Source organism: Oryctolagus cuniculus, chromosome 2 (genome assembly GCF_964237555.1).
Source record: "Oryctolagus cuniculus chromosome 2, mOryCun1.1, whole genome shotgun sequence".
Lineage (NCBI taxonomy): Eukaryota > Metazoa > Chordata > Mammalia > Lagomorpha > Leporidae > Oryctolagus > Oryctolagus cuniculus.
The window spans coordinates 8652074-8678464 of record NC_091433.1 but is presented as its reverse complement, the minus strand read 5'-3'; the positions used below and the strand labels follow the sequence as shown (position 1 = coordinate 8678464).

Here is a 26391-nt window from a genome sequence, read left to right as displayed (position 1 = left end):
CTCTCTAAACCCTAAAAATCAGATTTACTGCTCATGAAGTTAAAACATTATTGGTTCTGTGTTTAAATGTGTCCTCTTTTAAGTTCCAAAGCACCTCTTTTTCCCCGACCTCTATTGTATTCAATACTTTGGGACAGTTCTGCAAGCAGATAAAGCCAATAATGTACAAAAGGTTCCAACTTAGAGCAATTCAAGTTACTAAGAGCAGGAAGTAATTCTAATCAATTGATGGCAATAAAAAAAAAGCTAAAGATTTTAAGAAATTATTACTGACACTGCTTTATTGTTCTATCTTATATGGTATGTTACACATATATACATATTGTATGTATACATTAGAAAATTTATTAAGAGCTCTGCTTTGTCTTATAGATGAAATATTGCTCATAAATTTAAACTGCCAAGTTAATCAAAGATAACTTTTTGGTTCATTTGACCTAAATCTCTGTACCAGATGTTTTAAATTTGTTGACCTGTTTGTACTTGGGTTTGCTGGTCAAATAAGTTACACATGTGTTAGATATGTAAGCAATGTTTCCAAATATGTGTACTCTTGCCTTGAAAATTATAGGAGGCATTGGACTTTCTGGTAAATGTCTTCATTTAAGTTGTTATTTAATAGTTAAAATTGTTTGCTAAGTTTCCATTTGATATTGTTATTGTCAGTAAGTGATCTTGGAAGCCTGAACTTGTTCCCTCATTCCTCTATTCTCTTCAAGATGGGAAACTGACTCTATTCTGAAGGACTCACCAGGATGTACAGTTTGATCTTTAGACCTCATAAAAGGGATGGCTAACCCTTTTCTGTAAAAACAGCATAGCCAAAATGAGAGCTTAAATTATGATTTCATGGCTAGATTTACTTTGCCATGGGCATGATAAACAGGCAAAACCTCCCTTTTCAAACCAAATAAAGGGAGAGAGAGTTTTAAAGTGAGGACATATCTTTCCTCATGGGCATTGTCAATGTCAAAGAAAAAACACAATCAGAACATGCCTGTGACTATAGATTTCTAGTTTAGGCCACCAAAGATTAGAGATGGGACTTGAGCAGACCTTTGCTTGTATCCTCGTGAAGGTTTTAACAAAAACCAGGAGAAAGAGAAGGCTGGGCAGCAAAAGCAATATAACGACAGGTGACAGGCCAATTAATGGCTGCTTTATACAGGGATCTGCCATCAAGGAGACCCAGCATTGTTTTTTTTTTAACTTTTATTTAATAAATATAAATTTCCAAAGTACAACTTTTGGATTATAGCGGCTTTTTACCCCAATAACCTCCCTCCCATCCGCAACCATCCCATCTCCCACTCCCTCTCCCATTCCATTCACATCAAGATTCATTTTCAATTATCTTTATATACAGAAGATCAATTTAGTATATATTAAGTAAAGATTTCAACAGTTTGCACCCAACACAGAAACACAAAGTGTAAAGTACTGTTTGAATACTAGTTATACCATTAATTCTCATAGTACAACACATTAAGAACAGAGGTCCTACATGGGGAGTAAGTGCACAGTGACTCCTGTTATTGATTTAACAATTGACACTCTTATTTATGACGTCAGTAATCACCCATGGCTCTTGTTGTGAGCTGCCAAGACTGTGGAAGCCTCTTGAGTTCCCTAACTCTGATCTTATTTAGACAAGGTCATAGTCAAAGTGGAAGTTCTCTCCTCCCTTCAGAGAAAGGTACCTCCTTCTTTGATGGCCCATTCTTTCCGCTGAGATCTCGCTCACAGAGATCTTTCATTTAGGGCATTTTTTTTTTTTGCCACAGTGTCTTAGCTTTCCACCAGCATTGGTTTTTACTGTGGAAAGCCAGGGCTTCACCAGAAGTCAGCTTATGAAGAGCCCTGGCAGCTCTGCCAGCCAAGAGTTGGGTCACTGGAAATGGAACTGCCCTAGAGTTGAAGGACTTCCAGGTTAGAGCCACAGATCTTATTGGCTCTAAGCTGAAAAGCCCTTCACTCAGCCCAGCTTCCAAAGTAACCACTAGTATTGAGGGGATGGCCAAGTAGGGTCAGCAACATTGCAAGCATAACTGTAAATTTCCTGTTAGGGATGCCACCTGCCTTTACCTAGCCAGCTCTCCTCCCAGGCCAGCTAGGCAATGGAAGTCAACAGGGTTTTTCCCTAATGAGGTTCACACCTCCCTTGTGATGTACTCCACATGAATAGACAGATAGGCCTGGGCCTCAAAACTGGCAAGGCCTTTAAGTCCGCCTGATTATTATCAAGCCTCTGCTGTCAGTTTCGATTTGCCTCTCAATGAGAAAACTGCTTCATGGTTTAGACAGCACCTTTCTTAGGGCCTCTAATAATGGCTCTGTCCTTGGTTTTAGATCCTTTGAGTTTAAACTGCTTGCTAAATTTGTTTTCTCCAGACTTGAAAAAGTAAAATTCTAGGTGGCCACACACATGAAACCTTGGATAACAGTAGTTTCTGCAGGCTGGTGCTTCATCCCCCTGGCGAAGCCACCTCCTGCTGAGAAGCCAGAGTATATAAGGAGCTCAAACAACTCAATAGCAAACAACAAACAAAAATAATTAATTTTAAAAATGGCAGATCTAAATATATTTCTCAAAGGAAGACACACAAATGGAAAACAGATACATGAAAAGATCCTCTACATCACTAATATCAGGGAAATGCAAATCAAAACCACAATGAGATATCACCTCACTCCAGTAAGATTGGCTGTTAATGAAAAGACAAAAATTGGCAGGGCTATGGAGAAATGGGAACCCTTGGACTCTGTTGGTTAGAATGTAAATTTGTATAGTTATTATGGAATATATTGTGGAGATTCCTCAAAAACATTATGAAGATTCCTCAAAACCCTAAAAACAGAATTACCATGTGATCCAACAATCCCACTCCTAGGTATCTATCCAAGGAAAATTAAATCAGTCTGTCAAAAAGACATCTACACACCCATGTATATTGCAGCACTATTCACAATAGCCAAGAGAAACAAGCTAAGTGTCCATCTGCTGATGAATGAATAAAGAAAAGGTAGTGCATACACATAATGGAATGCCACTCAGATATAGAAATCATTTGCAACAATATGCATGGAACTGGAGGTCATTATGGTAAGTGAAATAAGCCAAGCAAAGAAAGACAAGTACATCCCAACCTATGTCACTCACATGTGGAATCTAAGGTTGATCTTGGGGGTGAGCATTTGGCATAGTGGTTAAGACACTGCTTGGGATGCCCACACCCCATGTGAAACTATTTGGTTTCAAGTCCTGTTTCCAAACCTAGTCCCAGTTTCCGGTGAAGGCACACCCTGGAAGGCAGCAGGAGACAGCCCAAGTCGTTGGGTCCCTGTCAATCACATGGGAAACCCGGACTGAGTTCTGATTTCTGGCTTCAGCCTGGCTCAGCCATGACTATTAAAGTCATTTGGGGAGTGAACAATTGGGTGGGATGTCTCTGTTTTTCTCTCTCTTCCTTCCAAATAAATTATAAAAAATGATACTTTTTAAAAGATCCCTGGAGCCAGCGCTGTGGCATAGCTGGTAAAGCCACCGCCTGCAGTGCCAGTATCCCATATGGGCACCGGTTAGAGTCCTGGCTGCTCCACTTCCAACCCAGCTCTCTGCTATCACCTGGGAAAGTAGAAGATGACCCAAGTCTTTGGGCCCCTGCACCCACGTGGGAGACCTGGAAAAAGGTCCTGGCTTCTGGTTTCGCATCAGCACAACTCTGGCTGTGGTGGCCAACTGAGGAGTGAACCATCAGATGGAAGACCTCTCTCTCACTTTCTCTCTCTCTGCCTCTATATCTCTGTAACTCTGCTTTTCAAATAAAATGAATTTTTAAAATAAAGGGAATTACCTTCTTAAAAAAAAAGATCCCATGGAAGTTAAAAGTATTTAATGGTGGTTGCTGGAAGCTGGAAGGAGTAGGGCAGAGGAAGAATGGATAGGTACTAATCACACTTAGCTAAAAATAAGAAGTCCTGGTGTTCTATTGAAAAATAGGGTGAGTATAGATGTTGATTATATACTAAATATTTTTATTTAAAAAAAAAACTATGGGAGAAGATTTTTAAGGTTTTACAATAAAGAAATATTAAGTATTTGAAGAGATAGAAATGTTTACTCTGATTGGGTATTATGCAGTACATACAAGTATAGAAGCAGCACACGATACTCCATAAAGATGTATAATTTTTATGTGTCAGTTTAAAAAATATAGCCAGTTCAGCTCGCTCCCTCTTGTTTGCCTACTCTCTCACAATCTCTTGCTGCCTTGCCTTCTTCCATGGGATGCAGCTCAAAGTCCCTCACGAGATGCCAGCATCTTGATATTGGACTTCCAGCCTCCAGAGCTATAAAAAATAAATGTCTTTCTTTTTATAAATTCCCCTATCTGTGGTCTTCTGTTATAGCAACACAAAAAGGAGTAAGACACTCCATTTCCTCATTTGTAAGAAGAGGATCATGTGAAGCAGGTGCACTGCTGCACTGCTCACCAACCCCTCTTAGCCCAGTGAGTCAGAACTCCCAAGCGCACTGCAAATCTCGTGAGGTGAATCTCATGACTTGCAGATAGGCAACAAGGGACAGCAGAAGCCCGGTCCCCCGGTCCTTGCAAGCTGGTCAACCTGCCGGGTTCAGCACAGCTGTCTGGGGAGGATGGAGTCTCATCTGTGCATGCTCTATTTTCACTGTAGCTGAGGTGTAAGACAGGAGCCCGCTCTGGGTGTGATTCCCAGAGTCATATGACACACTGGGCTGGACAGTGTGGACCTGAAGAACACGGTGCTTCTTGGAGGAAAGAAAGGCAAGGACAGAGGACTGGAACAGAGCTCAGGCTGTTCTCGCATCTTGCTCTTATCTGGTGATGTTGCCTCTCCCAGCGCATTCTACAGTTACTAGTGAGAACTACAAGCAGGAAAGGGAGGAGAACTCGATTAGTACAAGGTCACTTACAGAACTGTCCTACAAATAATAGTGCAGTCCTCCCAGGTTTGCAGAGGATTCAGAACATAACACGTGAAAAGTGCCTACCACCGTCCTTACCCCAGTAGCTATTCATTGTGCAAAGATAGATTTCAAACTCTATCAGCTTCAGCTTCCCCAAAGCAGGGCTTTTACCAGTGAGGGCAGATATGTGACATTTAAGTTCCCCACCACTCCTCCTGAGCCTTGGAGGATGGAGCCAATCAGCTCTGACACTGTTCCCTGCTGACCCTTAAAATCCATCTCAACCCAGTATTCCTTGAGGATGCACTGTCCCAGAAGAGCCAGAAGAAAACTGATTTTGCTATTCTTTTTTTTTTTTTTTTTTTTTGACAGGCAGAGTGGACAGTGAGAGAGAGAGACAGAGAGAAAGGTCTTCCTTTTCCGTTGGTTCACCCTCCAATGGCCGCCACAGCTGGTGCGCTGCGGCTGGCGCACCACGCTGATCCGAAGCCAGGTGCCAGGTGCTTCTCCTGGTCTCCCATGGGGTGCAGGGCCCAAGGACTTGGGCCATCCTCCACTGCACTCCTGGGCCATAGCAGAGAGCTGGCTGGGAGAGGGGCAACCGGGACAGAATCCAGCGCCCCAACCAGGACTAGAACCCGGTGTGCTGGCGCCGCAGGCAGAAGATTAGCCTATTGAGCCATGGCACCGGCCTTGATTTGCCATTCTGACCTATGTTGTATTCATTTTTGCCATGTCTGTGGTACCTAGTGCAAGAACTTAGGCTTATAAAAATTTTTAAACAACTGATATTTATTTAGTATATAAAATTCAACACACTCAGAGTATAGATTTTTTTTTATATAGTGCTGTTCAAATCCTCACAAAAATAGCCTGTGGAAAAACAGAGCATAAACCTTTCACCCACTGAATATTTGTATTGAATTATCACATACTGTATCCCATGAATATGCAAAATTAAAATAATTTAACACAAATTTCTTGTTGAGCAATAAAATAAAGTGAGGTCCAAGTGTATTTAAGTATGAAATATCAATCCATGCATCATAGATGCTAAGTCAAGTTCAAATCCATGTCTGGTTGTCCCAAAATCCACAGTCCATCCACCATAGCATGCCAACTCATCTACTATAGATACCCACTGTATGTCTGATGTTGGAAAATATGTATGTAATACCTAGTGCTTTCTCTCAAAAATTATGGACAAATCATCAAGAATCCAGAACAGGAAAATTAGCTATGTAGTATCCTAGTAAGAGTGAGCTTAAGAGAACATAGGAAAGATTTCATGCCAAGAAGTAAATAAAAATAAGTCGTCTGATAGTTAAACAAGGAGCAAGAAAGAATCAACCACCTGGGAAATGGACAATTTACTGGCTGTTAATTCTGCAGATTTACTTTTTCAAACATGAGCACATTGGGTATTCTGCTAATGGAGCTGACAGCACCTTCTCTGATCCCAAGTGAAGTGCGGATACATGCCATCTGCAGAGCCTTGCTTTTCTTGCCCTCACACTGGTTTGCTTTCTGCTGGTTCCATGCACCTCATCACAAATTGGGGGTGAGTAAACAGAACCGTCCCCTGACTGAGGACAAAGGACCTGGATCACATACCTTGTGCATGTCAAGGTCACTGTTCTGAACACATTGTAACATCCTCTGACCTGGGGAGGAAGTGACCCAGAGAAGAAATAAGAGGAAGGACAGTGAGGAGGAAGGATGCTACAATCCCAGAGCCAGCAGGGTTTGCAGAGGTCGTCTCTCCCATTTCCCAACCACAGTCATGCTGGCCATATTCTTATCCCATCTGTACTCTTCCTTCAAATAAGCCCATTAAATTTAAATTAAGCCTTATCTTAAACAATATGAATGAAATCATACATTTGATTGCTATACTTTTTCCTAATAAATATTAAATATGATAATTATGAAAACTAAAATGCTTACACATGTGCCACATATCAGCCTGTATCTTTCCACAGAGACATGCACCACACATTGAGCAATACCAGTTAAGTTCATGGGATCCTAGGCTTTTTATCTTTAGCAGTGGAAATGCAGTGGTAATGGGGGTTTTAAAGAAACCCCAGTGTAGTGAAAAGATCAGCTGCTTTGATGAAAACTGAACAGGGTGGCTTGGAAATCTGGCTTCTCAGCATCAACATTGCTGGCCACCCTTCCCTAATCCCCTAGAGCTCCCTTGCCTCAGGACTCAACAAGAAGCATTTAGATCTTGGTTCTAGCCCCACCTATTGTTTTACAGGAGAACAAACTAAGGCACAATGACAAGAAATGACAGGAAGAGGGTGCACATAGTTATTGCAGAAATGCAGGGTCTCTGATGTATACCTGCAGACCTGGCCCTACCCTGGGCTCTGGAAAACCTTTAAAAGGGGCCAAATTATGGCATATTTTCTCCTGTCCTCTCCCTCCACACTTGTTGGCTTGGAGGAACATTTGAGATGAGACAAGACAAAAATCAGTGGCTTAGGAAAGAAAGCAATGAGTTGGCCTGAGTACTACGTGGTCTTCAAGATCTTTGGACTGAGGCTAGAAGACCAATGCATGGAAACCTCAAGAGTACTGACAATTCAAGTGCATCTGGGCCATCTGGTTCCCTCTGTTCTCCCTTAAAGGACATTTCAATTGGTGGAACCTTGTAGAAACACACTCACAAACCCGAATTCTACTCCAGAGGCACTGAAGAATACTTTGAGATCATTCCCATACCTCTCTTTCCTCACCTGCAGTTCCCCTCTCACCCCACTCTGTCCAGTCACACCCCTCCAGCATTCCTTCTCAGGATCTTACCCTCCCAGGTAAAGCAGAAGATTCACTGCATGGATCAAGTGAGTTAGCAATTCTAACCCTCAGGTTTACTTGTTGGTAGAATGGAGATGGAAATAACTCTGCCAAAGAAGTTCGTCAGCCGAACTGAGCAGGAACATTTATCCACATTATATTTCAAGCTCATTAGCAAGGGAAAAGACTTCTGAAAAAACAAGCTCAAAGATTTTCTTTGGGGAGGAAGGCAAAATTCACTTAACACTATTGAACTAGAGTTTTAATAGAGGAATCAGAATGTCTGGCTTCAAGATTACTAAGATAGCAAAAGGCATAAAGATCATTGTGCCTTTGAACCTGTAGGACCTCTCTCCCTCCCTCCCTCCCTCCCTCCCTCCCTCCCTCTCTCTCTCTCTCTCTCTCTCTCTCTCTCACACACACACACACACACATACACACACCACCCTAAAGTGTATTCCTTTGGCAGATTCTCAGCTGCCTTTCAGACTTATCTGAACAGCCGCCCTTCCCTGAAAAGAAGCTACACCTATAAAGAAAATCTACATTAGTTTAGTAGACAGTCAACAGATACAAACAGGCTTTTCTATCTGATATCCTCAATTTTGCCTTGTAAAGACCTTTTAACAGGAAAAGAGAGATTGGAGGTCTGATAACTGCCCCAGTTCAGAGATTTCCACAGGTAGCTATGACCTGGGAGACTTTTTTTTTTTTTTTTTTTTTTAAGATTTATTGACTTAGGAGGCAGAGTCACAGAGAGGAAGAGAAGGTGAGACATCTTCCTCTGCTGAAATAGCCAGGGCTGGGTTAGGCAAAAGCCAGGAGCCTGGAACTCCATCTGAGCTTCCCTTTGGGGTGGCAGGGACCCAAGTAGTTGAGTCACCTGATCTTGTGTCTTCTAGGAGCATTAGCAAAAAGATGAATCAGGACCAGAGGCAGGACTTGATCCCAAGTCCTCTGATAAGCAATGCCAGAGTCCTAATCCACTATACCACAGTGCCTGCTCCCTGGGAGACTTCTATCTGCATAACAAGGCAATTCCTGCTCATTGTGCAGCTCTGTCCCTCAAGCTTCCACATTCTGCCACTAACTCTCTCCCCTTGAAGCAGGAACCCCTATCCCTTTTTTTAGCTCTGTATACACATCAACAGTCTAGCCTTCCTGTGAGACTTACTATATGTCTGTGTCCCCTTGTTTACATACACACTAGTACATGTATTGGTTTTCTTTCTATTGATTTATCATTTGTTTTACATTATAGAGTAAAATTATCAAAACATCAGAAGGAAAAGAATACATTAAAAACTTTTGGCAACCATAATAGGACAGTGGTGGAAGTCTAACTTTTGTCTTATTTTTTTTCAAAGTAGGTTGACATGAAAGATTTTTGTGCAAACTAGTTCATCTGGTTATAGCAATACAGGTCTATTTTGGTGTGAGTGCTCTTGGTTGATTATTGTTTTCCACTCAGGGATGGTCTCTCTCCTTTGTATCTTCTGTGTAGTTTTCTATACGGAGAGCCACAGGACAAGAGCAGCTGGCATAACGTCACAGTTTGACTGGATGAGTTCCCCTTTTTGTTGTGCTGTATGCCTGAGAGCCTGATTTTGGGAGTTTTGAGATCTCTCTCGTCTCTGCTACCTGGGGGGCCCAGGTGCTGGTGTGCCATGCAGAAAAATGTAAAAGGCTGGGACCACATGGCACTAAAGTTCCAAGCAGCGCTCTTTATCCTAACAGGGTCAGGACTTCATAGAGTTTGACTTTGTGGTCTTAATCTTCATGCTTTCTGTTAAGCTGTCTGTTCAAGTACAATATTTTGGATCATGGGGGCTGCCTCTTCCATGCCTACCTCTTGCTTTTATGGTAAAGGTTTACCCTAAGCCTGGAAAGTTATTATCTGGCATTTTCTTAAAAAGACTTAGTAAATGAAGTCACTGTTGAATTAAATATATATATATATACATATGCATATGTTTATATATATATATATATATATACATACATACATACATGGAGAGAGAGTCTTTTAAAATAGCAGAAATTCAAATTATGTTCAACCAACAAGAATCATGGGTATTAGTTCCCCAACCATGGTTACCCGAATCTTACCTCTTAATGATGTTCTCTTACTCTCGCCACAGAAAGAATGATGAAAAGCAGTTAAAAATGGGGCAGCTGTTTGGCCTAGTGGATGTCAGTTAAGATGCCTACAATTCCAACCAGAGTGCCTGGGTTCAGCTCCTGGCTGTATCTCTCAATTCCAGCTTCCTACCAATGCATATCTTGGGAGGCAGCAGGTGATGGCTCCAGTAACTGTGTCCTTGTCACCCATATTAGATACCCAGATTGAGTTCCTGGCTCCTGGCTTCAGCCTACCCCAGGCCTAGACCTTGCGGGTATTTAGGAAGTGAACTCACTGATGGGAGCTCTGCCTGTCTATCTCCCGCCTCTCAAATAAATGTTTAAAAAATTTAAACACAAACTCCTTACTGAAACTCAGAAAAGTACAGCTGTCAGTTTAGTATTTACAGTATAAAACAATTACTTTATTGATGAGGATTTTTATTCAATTTCCTTTTAAGAAATAGCATATCAATAATGTTTTAAAATTTTTATTAATATAAAGAGAACAGAGGCCAGCACCGCGGCTCAATAGGCTAATCCTCTGCCTGTGGTGCTGGCACACCGGGTTCTAGTCCCAGTCGGGGCACTGGATTCTGTCCCAGTTGCCCCTCTTCCACTCCAGCTCTCTGCTGTGGCCAGGGAGTGCAGTGGAGAATGGCCCAAGTCCTTGGGCCCTGCACCCCATGGGAGACCAGGAGAAGCACCTGAATCCTGGCTTCAGATCAGCGAGGTGTGCCAGCCGCAGCGGCCATTGGAGAGTGAACCAATGGAAAAGGAAGACCTTTCTCTCTGTCTCTCTCTCTCCCTGTCCATTCTGCCTGTCAAAACAAAACAAAACAAAACAAAAACAGATTTCTGTTTGTTAATATAAACAGAACAGATTTTATTTCAGCAACAATTCTAAGATAACCATACTCCCCTCTTTCTCTTTCTCTCTCCCTCAAGCCCCCTCTCTTCTTTAACTTTTGCAAAAACATAATTTCAATTTTTTACTTTATTTACTTGACAGATAGAGTTAGACAGTGAGACAGAGAAAGGTCTTCCTTCCATTGGTTCACCCCCAAAATGGCCGCTACAGCTGGCACTGCACTGATCCGAAGCCAGGAGCCAGGTGCTTCCTCCTGGTCTCCCATGTGGGTGCAGGGGCCTAAGCACTTGGGCCATCCTCCATTGCACTCCTGGGCCACAGCAGAGAGCTGGCCTGGAAGAGGAGCAACTGGGACAGAATCTGGTGCCCATATGGGATGCCGGCGCTGCAGGTGGAGGATTAACCAAGTGAACCACGGTGCTGGCCCCCCAATTTACTTTATAATCATAGGCTTAATACACCACTAACTATAATATTCAACAAGTAAAAAGTAGAAAGACCATCATTCCTCAGGAATATTGACAAGGGCTAAAAACAACAATCAAATCCTAAGATGTCTGTTCCATTCTTACATATTTTTTGTATTCTATACTAACTACAACATATCAGAGAAAACGTGATATTTGTTTTTTGGGGCCTTTTGCAACAAAGTGAATGCAACTGGAAACCATTAGGCTTAGTGAAATAAGCTAGTTCCAAAAAGACAAATAGCATATATTCTTCCTAACTAATTCTGCTGCCTCTAAGGCAAAGGGTTCAACTCCATGGAAATTGTTCTTACATCAGATATTTTCAGTATGAAAGTTCTTGCTTTTGAAGAATGACCCATTTGACTTGAAAAAAGACAACATGGTAAGGTTTTTTTGTTTTGTTTTGTTTTGTTTGTTTTGCAGGCAGAATGGACAGAAAGACAGAGAGAAAGGTCTTCTTTTGCCATTGGTTCACCCTCCAATGCTGGTGCACTGCACTGATCTGAAGCCAGGAGTCAGGTGCTTCTCCTGGTCTCCCATGAGGGTGCAGGGCCCAAGCACTTGGGCCATACTCCACTGCACTCCCTGGCCACAGCAGAGAGCTGGCCTGGAAGAGGGGGAACCGGGACAGAATCCGGCGCCCCGACCGGGACTAGAACCCGGTGTGCCAGCGCCGCAGGTGGAGGATTAGCCTAGTGAGCCACGGCACTGGCCAACAAGGTAAGGTTTTGATGCATGCCAATGTGGTTGGTAGGAAATACCCAGCATAGGCTCACGTCCTTTAAGAGGTGGTAAACACTGATGAATGCTGATATTCATTAGTCTCCCTTCACACTGAAGCATTTCTCATACCATAACAATGCACATTCCATGCTAAACAGGGCTCTCAGGATGTTTTCTGGAATTTGTTTCACACAACCAAGTGATGAGTAGGGACAAACATTAACTGGGTCTCAGGAATTGCGGAATGCAGATAGGGTATTTGCAGTCTGCTTCCCATCTTTGCTTTACTCTGCGATTGGTATTTTTTTCTTGAAGACTGGCTCGCTCACATGACAGAAGATCTAGTTGCTGACTACTGTAGACTTCTGCCCACAGCATGGCAGGGAAAGACAGCAGTTCTCTGTAGAAATCCTAAGGAAAAATCCTAATTGGTCAAGCCTGGATCAGGTGTTCATCTACGGATTATCCCTTGATGTCAATAAACTTGTCTTTTCCTCCTTTTATACAAGAAACTAGTGTTGCTAGTATAATCACCAGAACTTGAATGAAAAATATGGTCAAAATATTAGATGCTACCTGAGATAAACCAGGTAGTCACTCAGAGTAGCCCCAATTTGTTGACCACAGTATGGAGCCCAGTCTTCACATTTGCAAGATGAGAGGTGATTATCAGTACAAAAAGAATGGTTCTGGACCCCAGGTGGCTCCATAATTAATCAAGCTCTTAAAGTCTTTATGCACACAAAAAAATCATTCATAGGGAAAAATATAACCAAGTAGACAGCTTCCTCTATTTACAGACCAGAACTCTTTCTTTCTACAGGCAAATCGAAATGTGAGCCTAGATGGAAGCCAAAAGTTACATAGTGGTCACAGAATCAGAAGAGGAATAAAGCAAATGATTTTAATCACTAGCAAATACATACTCTCCACAGAGAAAAGTCAATTCTAAGTACTCTGGATCCCTCTGGATGCCATTCCAGCCACCTAACCTCTGAGAAAATTCTTTCTTCAAATGATGAAACCTTTACTTAGGTACACATTTTTGTTGTTGTTGTTACTGTCACTATTTGGCCATTCCTCCCAGAATTTCTACCTAGATGACCTGGATTGGATTTAGGATAACATCATTTTATTTCTACTGATCTCCTTTCAATTTCTAATTCTGCTAATTTCATTCTTGGAAATGTATCTTATAGTTCTCAGGGCACTCTGTGAAATCTAGAATATTTAGGAAACACAAACATTAAAGCTATTTTTAAAATAAAAACAGGGGCAGGATTGTGGCTTACTGAGCCAAACTGCTGCCTGCAACACCAGCAACCCATATGGATGCCGGTTGGATTCCTGGCCCCTCCACTTCCAATCCAGCTCCCTGCTAATGCTCTTGAGAAATCAGCAGAAGACAGCCCAAGTACTTGGGCCCCTGTACCCACATGGGAGACTGGGATGAACCTCCTGGCTCCTAGCTTCATCCTGGACCAGCCCTTGCCATTATAACTGTGACCTTCAAATAAACAAATCTTTAAAAATTTTTGAAAATAAAATAAAAACAATTTTCTTTAAAACCAACTCTTCTCTATACAGTTTATTGCCATCTTTTATATGCATATAAGGGCACATATTTTATTTCGTGCCATCTGTAATACTGCCATCCCAATTTCCAAAATAGCCAGAGCTCAGTAACACAAACACTGGTTACCTAACCTCCTAATAAATCTTATTTTGGTATATCTGATAGCTGTCACTATTGAGAGTGCAAATCTTGACAGCCAAGACATACAAAAAATGTAAGGTTACTTGCATGAAAGGAATATCCTCATATTAAAAAAAAAAAAAAACTCAAACTAAGAGCATAGAATACAAATATTATAAGACACAATCTCTTAAGGGAATTATAAATGGCCATCAGGGTTCTGCAAACACTGAAGAAAAAATTCGTATTTGGAACACAATCTCAGCATATCAGTCACCTCTGCCAAACCGAGGGACAATTTCTGTGCAAAGTAGCAATTCTGCAAGAGTATTAATGAACAATTTAAAATTAATTAATAGGATATATCACAAAATATTGCTAACAGAAATAAAATACATTAAATGATCATTTATTAAACACACTGTACATACATAACACACACGAGAAATCCTGATTATATTCTCCTTCACAGCATGACTAGAAACTGTAACAAATGCAAACTCTGACCCTTTTACTGAATTCTGTTCTTCCCTTACCATAGAAAGCTGCTTTTCCCTCCTTGTCCAAATTCCACTCATTCTTTTTGATTTTTTTCATTCTTTTTCATTTTAATTTTTTTTTAATTTTTACTTATTTTCATTTATTTGAAGGCAGAGAGAGAGAGCAAGCAATGGACAGACAGGCAGCGAAAGATGTTCCATCCAGTGGTTCAATCCTCATATGCTTGCCACAGCCAAGACTGGACCAGGCTAAAGCCAGGAGCCCAGAATTCAATCCACATGTCCCATGTGGGTGGCAGGAACCCAACTATTTGAGCCATCACCTGCTGCTTCCCATGGTGTGCATCAGCAGGAAGCTGGAACCAGGAAGCAGAACCAGGACAAACACATGCACTCTAGCACGGGATGTGGATGTCCTAAGCAGTGTCTTGACCACTGTGTCAAATGACTGTGCCCCCCCCATTCTTTTTTTTTTTTTAATTTGGCAGATACAGTTAGATAGTGAGAGAGAGAGAGACAGAGAAAGGTCTTCCTCCCATTGGTTCACCCCCAAAATGGCCACCATGGCCAGAGCTACACCGATCCGAAGCCACACCAATCCAAAGCCAGGAGCCAGGTGCTTCCTCCTGGTCTCCCATGCGGGTGCAGGGGCCTAAGCACTTGGGCCATCCTCCACTGCCCTCCCAGGCCACAGCAGAGAGCTGGACTGGAAGAGGAGGAACCAAGACTAGAACCTGGGGCCCATATGGGATGCTGGCGCTGCAGGCAGAAGATTAACCAAGTGAGCCATGGTGCCGGCCCCTCCCCCCCAATTCTTAATTGATTTCATCTAGGCAACACATTATAAATAATTATAATTTACATGACCTGGCATATTCCTCCCAAAAACTTGAAAATTAGGTATTATCTCTATTGATCAGAAAAGCAATTTGTTATCCGGTGAAAGGCAGATATTCTCAAATACAGGCTTCCAAACTCATCTTCCTTCCTCTCAACAGCTAAGACTAAGTCCCCTTTTTGAATTCCGCATCTCCTTAGTTTAACAAACTAAGCGCCACTTTCAATATACCCCTACTCTCAGGCACTCACAGACGAATGTCCCCAATTGCCTTTCTCCCTCATTTTACCATCCCCTACACTTCTTTGTCCTGACCCCAGAGAAAGTGGCAATTCTTTGAAGTTCTTGCAGGAGAAAAATCAGTCCTGCTTCTCATATTAACATTGTGTAATTTTCCCAATCACCATTTTTATCTTCATAGGTTGTTTTACATCACAACAGAAATAGAAAAATAGTTGCAACAATGAAGTTTGCTTTGATAAGGCAAATAGCACATAATGTCCTCTCCCTCTCTTCTTATGGAAAACACTAGTGATGCTTTCAGCTCTCTCTGTTATCACTGGGAAAAAAAGAAAAGAAAAGAAAGAAGAAAAAGACTTTCAAAGATTCTACTGGACTCTTTTTATGTTGATAATTATTTAAGAAATGACAGGCATCAGCCTTTTGCTTATGAAAAACCTATGCAGGTGGAGGATGCTATGGGGATACAAAGCAAAGGATGCAAACAACTACCCAATAATTAGATGGCCTCCCCAGGCTAAGGTCACTGGGGTCTGACTTTTCACTGTATAAACACCAAGAAGCAGGGTTTGGAGGACTGCCCAGGCTGGACTGTGGGAAAGAGAGGAAATCCCAGAATCCAACCACTGGCAGGAATCTGATGCCCAGGGATACCAAAGGCTACCAGGAATGAATGCCACACACTAACCCATCATTGCTCTCCTCACTCCCGAAGAGTAAAGTTTCTCTAACCATCATCTTACCGTAGACTTGGTGAGCAAGATGAGACTCAATCACGTTCAAGGAGAAAGCAGTTGACCTTCATGGCATGTCCTGAATTCAGACATACATACAGCGGGGTAAGGGGTAGTGACAATTTGGGGGGAAAGACCTCACCTCTTCTATGTCCTAACCATTGTCAAAAATAGTATTACTCTCTAGAGAGAAAATCAGGAGGAGAGAATAAAGCAAAGAAATTTGCATTGCTTAAAATAGCTTTTATAAATGTCTGGGTTTTTTCTCCCTAGGTATTTGCAGCAATCATCCCTAGGACTTGTCTTCCAATGGAAACAAAGCTCCTTTGAACAGCTAAAGCAGCACACATCAGTGACCTGGATTCTTTTCAATGTATCTTCATTGTTCTTGAAGGCTACAAAATTCAAGTTACATTGTATCCAGCATAATGTGTGTAACTAATGTAACTTGAGCTGATGGATACATATCATGCCCTTTCTTTTAGATTCACTGTTGTGTTATTCAGTAAGAGTGATACATTTCAGAAAACAAATTGTACATTTAAAGTATATACCCTTACTACATTTTAGAAAATATTTTAAAATGTCTATATACTTTTCACAAAAATTATTAGCCACTGAACAAATTCTTTTCAGCAGCAAACACCACATTGCCTCATTAATTTTTAAAAATTTGATCACTGTTCAATTAAATTTGCGGTTATGTATAAGAATCATATAGATGATTCTTATTTACTACCAAAAAAACTGAATAAAAATTTGATAAATACATCCATATATAAAGAATAAATGCTATGCCTTTTCTCATACACTTAACATAAATATAGCAACACACTGTAGTGCATTTTTGGTAATTAAGTAAAAGGAAACATGTTGGAATCTTGTTGTCAAAAATAATTTTGATAGAAAATGCATAAAACAGCTATATTTTACATGATTTTATTCTTGACTGCTTTTAGTAATGTCTTTTACAATTCATCTATGACTTTTTCTCTGCAAACTTCATTATCCTCAAAACACATGACACTTAATTTCAATTAAAACGATGAAGGCAAACTGGTGGAAAGAAAGCATGGTATGGCCAATTTAAAAGGAAATTTATTAAGCTATACGATAAAGATTTTTCCATATTTGACATCTTCACCATAAATAAACTAAATCTGCAGCCACAAAGTATTAACAAAAACATAATTTAACCACCCAATAACAAAAAGCATCTTTCTTAACCAAAACGAAAGCCTATTTTGTACATTTCTCAGAAACTGAAAACAATGAAAGAAAAAAAACAACTAGGTAAACAAATCCTTTGGCAACCCAGGTGGTTTTCAATTCTCTCCTGTGAATAAAATTGGAGAACTAACAGTATGGGGCAGGGAACATCTGGTCCTGGAGATGAATAAGGCCCACGACACCACAAGAGGGACTACAAAGTCCATAGTGTCCATCTAGCAGGCTTATGTTTAAGTTGGTAATTTTGTCTGATTTGCGAATATTATAAATATCCAAACGGCCCTTGCAGAAAAAAGGTTTCCCACCCTAAAAAGAACAGTAAAGTCATAGATCATCAAAATTTTTTGAGATCATGAATTCAACGAAAAACCTCACCATTGCCAGGTGCAGTACAGGACGTATGAACAAGGTTTCTCAAAGCATGCATCTATGAAAATTAGACCAAGGAACAGAATCGGTGTTTAATTCTTCGAAGACATTTCATCTTTATTTATGAATTTAAAAGCAGCAACCCATTTCACTGATTGATTGCATTTTCCAATAAAAATCTGCATTTCATTTAAAAATTTTTGAAAATTTGTTAACAGTTACACTGCCTTGATTGGCCTTTAAAAATCAGGCAACTTAAATCTTTCTGTCTCAGTTCCCTGAATTGAAACTGGAGTCAGACCTAATGTTTTTCCACGGACAAGAACGCCACACCTGGCACCTGTCGTTACCATGGTAACCAACACCGCCGCCCTCGACACTAAAACCCTGTGTATTTGTCTTCGGCAAAAGGGGTTGGAGGAATCCGGGTCTAGTCACAGGCACACCCGGATCCTCACCCGCGACGCTAAGGGGAAAGCCAGCGTACGGGGGATGGGAATCCCAGGGCTACCCTTTGGGAAGGGTACTGGGTTGGAAGAGTTAAGTACTTCCACGCACGCTTCGCACAGTGAATGTCTACCGGTCTCTAGAGCTTCAGGCCTGCACGCCGCGCCTCGCGGGCCCCTGGGTGTCTGGTCGAACACCTTCCCATGCCACACACCGCCTCGGAGTCCGAGCCGGGGTCCCTTCCTGGTCCGGACCCGGCAGCCGGCGGCCCCTCGGCCTTCCCGAAGCCGCCGCTTCCGGCGCTGCCCGGCCTAAAGAGGGCGCCCGCACCCGGCGGCGGCAGCATTTGGCCCCTCGCGGCCCCCGTCCGCGGACTCTCGCTGCTAGTGTCACCGCCTTTTCCTCCCTTCCCCCGGTTCCCTTTCACTTCCGGGGTTGGTCTGGATCCGCTGGTTCCATAACAACATCCAGTTGGCTTCCTTCAGGCGGCGGGACTAGGGCAGCCGCCGCCGCCGCCTCCCCGGAGCTCCCGCCTGCTCGGGCCCTCGCGTTCCCCGGCCCAGGCCGCTATGGCTACCAACCCGCAGCCCCAGCCGCCGCCGCCGGCGCCGCCGCCTCCCCCGCCTCAGCCGCAGCCGCCGCCGCCGCCGCCGGGCCCGGGGACTGGCCCCGGCACGGGCGGGGCGGGTGGCGCGAGTGCCGGAGCCGGAGACCCTCAGCTCGTGGCGATGATCGTTAATCACCTCAAGAGCCAGGGTCTCTTCGACCAGTTCCGCAGGGACTGCCTGGCCGACGTGGACACCAAGGTTCGGGGCGCGCGCGGGGGCTGGGAGGCTGTGGGGAGCGGGAGGACCCCGAGGGCCGCCGTCTTGGACAGCGTCCCGCCTCCGTCGGCGGGCCGGCGGCGCCTGGACTTGGCCAGTGCCGGGGCCCGGGAGAGCGCCCCTCGCCCAGTTCCTTCTGCAGCCGCGCCCTCTGGGCTGCAGCTCTGTGCCACGCACGGTGCAGAGCGCGCGCGGCGTGTTCATTCATTCGCCTGCCCTTGCGCTGATTTAACCTGCTGCGGTCTGTTAGGTGCGTGCTGGGTGCCGGGCACCGCTTGGGCGCTGGAGCTGCACGAGTGCAGTGAGCAAGACTAAGTCATTGTTCTTTCGGGAGACTTGTTTGGAAACACTGATGTTAGCAGTGTGCAGTTTCGGATTCATTGTCATCGCGGATGGTTTTGTTACTTTGTATCCAAGTTCTTTTTCCCTTCTCTCCTGGAGTTCTCCGGGTGCCAGGTCTTTGTTCGGAGAGACCTTTAAGTGAGCACTGAAACAAGTGATTTGCAGTGGGTTTTGCTGGACATCGGGCGGCGAGGGCTCGAAGATGAAGACACAAACCTGGCCGTTAAAAAGTTGGGTCCGGAGATGGGGACTTTGGTTCCTAGTAGCGACTGCCTGATGTAGCTGCCTTAGGCCGAGAACTGAGCCACTCAGTGGGAAAGGAGGGGAAAGAAGAGCGAGCTCTGGGCAGTTAATGGAGAGGGGAAAGGACAGCAGAGGCATTCCCTGTCCAAAAAGAGGGGCAGGAGAGGAGAAGGGACGGCTTTGTATGGGACGTCAGAGGCATCAGCCTGAACAGGTGGACGTAGCTGATTTGGCAAGGGATGAGCAGTGCACACCAGGAAGGAGCGGTCAGGCAGCTGGGATGGCAAACTAGTGCGGGCAGGAGTTCTGGAAGCGCACAGCAGGGGAACGTTGGGCAAGCCGTCGATCCGGGAGAGGGGATGTAGGTTTTGTTTTGCTTTTCGACCTGCTTAGGTCCATCAGATTGGGGTTTTGATAGCGTGAGGACCAGGGCTTCCTGCTAGGGTGTTCGGCTCCTCTTAGAAGGCTTGCTTCTTTGAGAAAGCAGAGTCTTCCTGGGCTTTAAGGTGAACACACAGTCCCACCATCTCCTCTGGAAAAACTCTACTGAAACTTTGGGGACGTCTTCTCTTATAAGAACGCCAGTAGGTACGGGTCCACTAGTGGAAAGGTGCTTTCTCAGGGCCTTGGGGTTTCGCACCACAGAGAGTTCAGTCATTTGGGAGTGTTCATCTATGTAGGAAGAACAAGGGTACTGCCAGAAGTTTATGAAGCAATGGAATTACAAGTTTATTTTGGTGCTAAACATGTTCAAATCCATGCATAGCTTTTTCATAATACACATTTTCTATGAACCTTTTGAAGACCTGTTTTCTGTAGTTTTCTTATATAGGGAATTTTTAGGGGATATGCATAGCCACCTTTATTTTAAAAAAATAGTGTTCATTACCTGTTTTCAGTTGTTTTTTAATGGGAAAACATTAGACATGGTCAGGTAAATGTTACTCAAAGCTGATTATTTGCATCTAATAAGTAGAAATTTCACTTTCACTTTGCTGTTCTCATTATGAATACAAAAATATAAAACATGTGGCCTGGCGCTGAGGCGTAGCAGGTAAGGCTGCTGCGTGCAGTGCTGGCATCCCATATGGGCACTGGTTCGAGTCCCGGCTGCTCCACTTCCAATCCTGCTCTCTGCTATGGCCTGGAGAAGCAGCAGGAGATACCCTAAGTCCTTGTGCCCCTGCACCTGTGTAAGAGACCTGTAAGAAGCTCCTGACTCCTGGCCTCAGATCAGACCAGCTCTGGCCGTCACGGCCATTTGGCAGTGAACCAGTGGATGGAAGACTTCTCTCTCTGCCTCTCTGTAACTCTCTTTCAAATAAAATAAGTAAATCTTTAAAAAGAGAGAGAGAGAGAGAATAATCACCAAAAAAAGGTAAAATACTGATTGATGGGGGCTAGAGGGTTGGCGTAATATCTGAGACTCAAAAATTTTCCTTCATCCCATCTCTACTAAATATTGTTGTATGTCTAATATTCCTCAAGTCCTTTCAGAATTGAGTATTAAAACATTTCTTGTGGGGTGGGAATTTGACAGAGCAGTTAAGAGTCCACTTGGAATGGCTACATCCAATACCAAAGTGCCTGGATTTGAATATCAGCCTTACTTCTGATTCCAGCTTCCTGCTAATGCATACCCTGGGAGGCAGTAGGTGATATACCTCATGTAGTTGGGTCCCTACCACCCACATGGAAGACATAGATTGAGTTCAAGACTCCTGGCTTCAGCCTGGCCCAAGCCTGGCTGTTGCAGGCATTTGGGTAGTGAACAAATACATGGAAGGTTGATCTCTCTCTCTCTCTCTCTCTCATTCAAATAAATTCTTTAAATTGTCTTAATTAAATAAGACTTTTCTGGGGGGGGCAGTTACTTTGACAATCTAGTGAAATCCAAGAACTTCTATGAAGAAAAATGCATGTGTATATATTAAAATGCTCTTTTTAAAATTCAAAAAGTTTGACTATAAGCAGTTTCATGTGGTTCAACTTAATATATATAGTTTGGGGAAGTTCAGGGATCACAGAATAAGACACCCCACTTTTTTTTTTTAAGATTTATTGTTAATTTATTTGAAAGAGTGACAGAGAAGAGAGACTGAGATTTTCCATCCACTGGTTCACTCCCCAAATGGCCACAACAGTCGGAGCTGGACCAGACCAAAGCCAGGAGCCAGAAACTCCATCCAGGTCTCCCATTGTGAGTGGCAGGGGCCTACGTACTTAGACCATTATTCTCTGATTTCCCAGGCACATTAGCAGGGGCCTGGATCAGAAGTGGAGCAACCAATGGAACTGGCTCTCACGTAGGATATCAGCATCACAAGCAGTGGCCTAGCTTGCTGTGCCACAACGCTGGCCCCAAGAATCCCTGTTTTAATGTTTGAAGATAGAGAATAGTAGAACTTAAATGGCACCTTCTCCCAAGGCAGCTGTGACCAAAGTTCATCCCTGAATTATCAGCTGCTCACTTAAATGTTCCCATGATCTCAAAATCCCACTTCCATTTGCCTCTCTGTACTCTGCTTCTTTTGGCTCAAGACTACCTCCCTCCTCTGTCCCCTTCTTTTATTTCTTCTCTCTTATGTAGAAATTAGGTGGTTTAATTCAATTTAAAATACTTGTTTTTATACACCTTTTTCCTATTTTAGAAAAATAAGTTTGACAGTCTCCAAAAAAAATACAAAAGCAGAAGTTTTCTTCATCTGAGCTTAATATTCATGTCAGTGTTATGAATGGGCCAAGATAGAGATAAGATCATGCAAAGGAGCAACACATTAATGGAATCCTTGAGTCTCTTCTGCCTCTCATAGGGTAGTGCTTTTGACCACTGGACCTCAAAGACTCTTCTGATCTGCCTTCTGTTAAAAAGTCTCTCCTATAGCATATGGAGTTGTAGCAGTAACTGGATGATATTAGTCACATACATATCTAAGAATCAGGACATTTGATACCTGCCGGCTGTTCTCTAGCCCAGTGTGCTTAAATCAGAATGAGAAGTACCAGAGTCTACTGTTACTGCAAAAGACCAACCCCTGCCTCCTCAGTTGTCCTGAAGTCATTGGGGATTCTTTGTTTTTTATTTATTTATTTTTTTTTTGAGATTTATTTTTTTCATTTGAAAGAGTTACAAAGGGAGGTAGAGACAGAGAGAGAAGTCATCCACTGGTTCACTCCCCAGATGGCCGCCAATAGCCGGAGCTGCACTAATCTGAAGCTAGGAGCCAGGAGTTTTTCCAGGTCTCCCACATAGGTGCAGGGGCCCAAGGACCTAGGCAATCTATCACTGCTTTCCCAGGCCACAGCAGACAGCTGGATCAGAAGAGGAGCTGCCAGGACTTGAACCAGCACCCATATGAAATGCTGGAACTTCAGGCCAGGGCTTTAACCAACTGCACCACAGTGCCAACCCCAATAAATAGGTCTTAAAAAAAAAAAATTCTTGCTTCACTGTGCAGATTGGCAGCTAGAGATTGAGGAGGGAAGATCCAGAGGCCCCATCATTCTGTCTCAGGCAGGGAGCGTACCTGCCAAGTAAGTGTGACTCCCTTCTCCCCAAGTGAGAAAGCCCAGTGTTTGGATACTTTCTCAGTTAGACATGGCTTGTGGTTAGTTTATTCATCCAAAAGTTTTCATCAAACAAATCTTATGTACTAGGCAGGCACCATCTTAAGTGCCACAGTACTACGGAGCTTACGTCTTTGCAGAGGAAAGCAGAAATAAAGTGTGATGAGTTCTATGGGGAAAAAAACAGCAAGGTGTGGAGTAGAAAGGCCTAGAATTTTGTTTTGAGTAAGTTGTTGAGGGAATGCTTCAGCAGAATGATTCTGAGTCATCCCTGAAAGAATGGAGTAGCCAGTTCTCTCCAAGTTCAGAGCGTAGTGAGTACAGGAATACAGAAGACGAGAGTGATGGAAGATGAGATAGGAATGCCTTTCTTCCCTTCACAGATCTGGTAGGCCTCAATACCATAGATTTTGGCTTTTACTGGAACTGAGCAAACTTGACAGGTCTTGAGCAAAAGACAGACATGATCTGACTTCCATTTTAGATAGGTTTACCAGGGGCAGTTATTAATAGTGTCCCCTTTCTTGCTTAGTGGTGATCTGCTTTGGATAATAAATTATGCAGTTACCCTAATTTTAGAATATTTACTCTGACTACTCTGTTGGAAAGTAGACTTCAGATAGGCAAAGATAGAAGCAGGGAGGTCAGTTACTAAAATCTTGACTGAAGATGAGAATATCTTGGATTAGTGTGGAAGCAGTAAAGGTCATGGGAACTAGTCAGATTCCAGATGAATTGTGATACTAGTGCTGACAGAATTTGCTAGTGGTTTGGATGTGGGATAGAAGAGAAAGGGAAGAGTCAAGGATGGCTCCAAGGCTTCAGACAAAAGCACTGGAAAAGGAAGAAGGTTTGTATGTATTTTTCCTAGAATATGTCTTAGTGAATGCTCCATGACTATTTTTCTAGTCAGTGGACTTGTTACTGAAAGGAAAACTTGGAAAGAAGAAAAATTGCCTGTTGGGTAGTTCAAATATAAACTTGTTATGGGCAGACTAGGATGTTGATTGCATTGTGATGTTTGAGCCTAGTGTTTATTAGATTGGAAAATACCAGAAAGAAGAATTATGCTTTAGAATCACTGGGGAGGAAGAATTTGTTCTAATTCACATTGATTGTGATAAATGGGAAGGAACATGAGAAATGATCAGGAAACTTTTTTATGGGATATAAAATAGGTATCAACAAAGTCTGCAAATTGATGAAAGTCCATCTCATAATGATAAAACCTTTGTCATTCTATGTTGGATATAGTTACCTAGTTATCTGCCAGACCATGTGCTAGGCTGTGTGAAAACAAAGATTACACTTCAGTAGAGAAATAAATATCCCTCTCTCACAAATACAGTGCAGTGTGAGAATGCTCAAATGGTAGTATTATGGTGACAATAGGAACATGGAAGAAAGGTTCAGAAGCATACAGTGTGTTTCAGGATTACTTCACAGAGAGAATTCTGAAGCTGAGAAGTTTAACAGATGGACAAGTAGAGGAAATGGTAGCTGCATGAGAATTTGTTGCAAGAGTATAAAATTTGAAGCTCAAAGGGACAGATGGCAGAAGGTGAGGCTGTACCATTTTGCTTCAAGTCATTCGGGGACACCCAAATTCACATACATTAGAAGCCACGTGGAAGACAAACAGAACATGAGTGGTGGTGGAGGATCTCTAGGAACAGAGTGTAGTCCCCAGGGTGAGTGGTTACACATTCCTTCTAAGTAATGACTTTTAAGTAGAAATGACAAACTATGTGTCCTGAACCCCACGTATCAAGGGTTCTCAACCTCAGTTCTTTGCTGAGTTGGGGAGGAGATGTTCAGCAGCATCCCTGCCCTCTACCCACTAGATTCCAGTAGCAGTTCTCTCAATTATAACAACCCAAATGTCTCCAGACATTGCCAAATGTCCTCTGGGAGGTAGGGATGAAATCATTCCTGGTTGAGAACCATTGCCTTACAGCAGGTTTAATGCCTGGTTCAAATGAGTGTCACTTTCCCTGGGGTCCATGCCTTTCAGCCTATTTCTGCCTGCCCAATGCAGACTTTCATCACTCTGGTTATTGTGTACTTTCCTGCGTACATTCCTTTTTCACTGTGGGAGGATAAATTCAGAAAGCTTAGTTACCCTATCCCTCTGCTCATGTGTGCAATAGGTTCCCATTCTCTACCCCATAATTTCCTGCAGCTTGTCAGTGTCGGAAGCTTTCCAGCACCTGGCCCTAGGTCTCCTAGGTCTCCAATTTCATTTCTTTGCCTTTTTGTGTTCTCTTCTCCAACCAAATTGAACTGCCAGTTTGAGGAGTTCCCAAATGCTCCTGACCCTGCATGTTCTTATCCCCTTGGTCTTTGTTTATATTATTGGCTGTATCTGCAAGGGGTGGGGGGAGGCTTGTTCCCATTCTCCACTACATTGTTAAACTTCCAGTCAGATTTTTCCAGCTCAGATGCCACACTGACAATGAAGGCTTACTTCCTCAGCTCCTCTCCCTTTTGTTGCTCCAAATCGGGTAACAATAACATTTGTTTGTTTCTTATGTTATAGTCCTTTGTATTCCTTTGAAACATCTTGTTTCGGACAAAATATGCAGTACATTCCAATGAGATTAAGTTACAAACAGGATTGCCTAAACTGTGTTTCTTTGTTGCCACATTGATAGCATAAACAATATTAACACTGTTAAAGATACTCAAATCCTTGAGACTGTCCATGTTGTGTAACACTGGAGATTCTTAATATCAATGTTTGTTTGTTCTTTCTAGCCAGCCTATCAGAATCTGAGACAGCGTGTCGACAACTTTGTTGCAAACCACTTGGCAACTCATACCTGGAGTCCCCATCTCAATAAGAATCAACTAAGAAACAATATTAGACAACAAGTCCTGAAGTAAGTCTCAGAGTTAGAATTCCTAGACAGGTTTGAAAATGTCCCACCCACTTTGCCTGAAAGAAGAGACATTATCTAAAGTTAATTGACTTAATGCTGACAGTTTTAGAAGTTTTGGTGTAGCTACTTCATGTGCTGCAGTATAATTTTGGTTTGTGGCTATATTACTTTGCGTTTCCCTTATGAAATTTAATAACATTTTTTTCTATAGACCTCTGAAAATATTTGAAGGAAGGAAATAATGTGATTTTCACAATAACAAATCTAGATATGGTATTAATACATGGTAAATGCCATAATATCTTACACGATCACATTTACAGCTATATTCTTGACCCTAAAAGTGCAGGCTTTATTTTCTTATTCTGTAAAGAAAGACATTAAAAACCCTTGATTAGAGGCCATACCTTCTAATGCACTCCCCCTCTTTTTTTTATTCATTTTATTGTGCCTTTTAATTCTGTTAGTGATAATGTAAAAAGATCTGTCATAGTCATTATGAGTGAAATAAGATAAAGAGAATGAGAAGACCTGGAATATTTAG

The 26391-nt window shown here is 42.6% G+C and overlaps 1 protein-coding gene and 1 long non-coding RNA gene across 4 annotated transcripts in view; one reads left to right on the top strand and one right to left on the bottom strand.

Moving 5' to 3' along the window:
- LOC138848774 (uncharacterized) overlaps positions 1-18224 on the bottom strand; it is a 132312-nt gene extending 114088 nt beyond the window's left edge. For both annotated transcript variants that reach the window (XR_011386839.1, XR_011386838.1), the window contains exons 1-3: positions 18101-18224; positions 17549-17600; positions 15953-16022 (exon numbers count right to left, since the gene is read on the bottom strand). This is a non-coding gene — a long non-coding RNA (uncharacterized lncRNA). The remainder of the gene's footprint in view (positions 1-15952; positions 16023-17548; positions 17601-18100) is intronic.
- A 202-nt stretch (positions 18225-18426) lies between these two features.
- Positions 18427-26391, top strand: part of BOD1L1 (biorientation of chromosomes in cell division 1 like 1) — a 61111-nt gene continuing 53146 nt past the window's right edge. For both annotated transcript variants that reach the window (XM_051830063.2, XM_051830055.2), the window contains exons 1-2: positions 18427-18795; positions 25723-25847. In XM_051830063.2, coding sequence (XP_051686023.1) covers positions 18559-18795; positions 25723-25847 — 362 coding nt within the window. In that variant the 5' untranslated portion in view covers positions 18427-18558. The remainder of the gene's footprint in view (positions 18796-25722; positions 25848-26391) is intronic.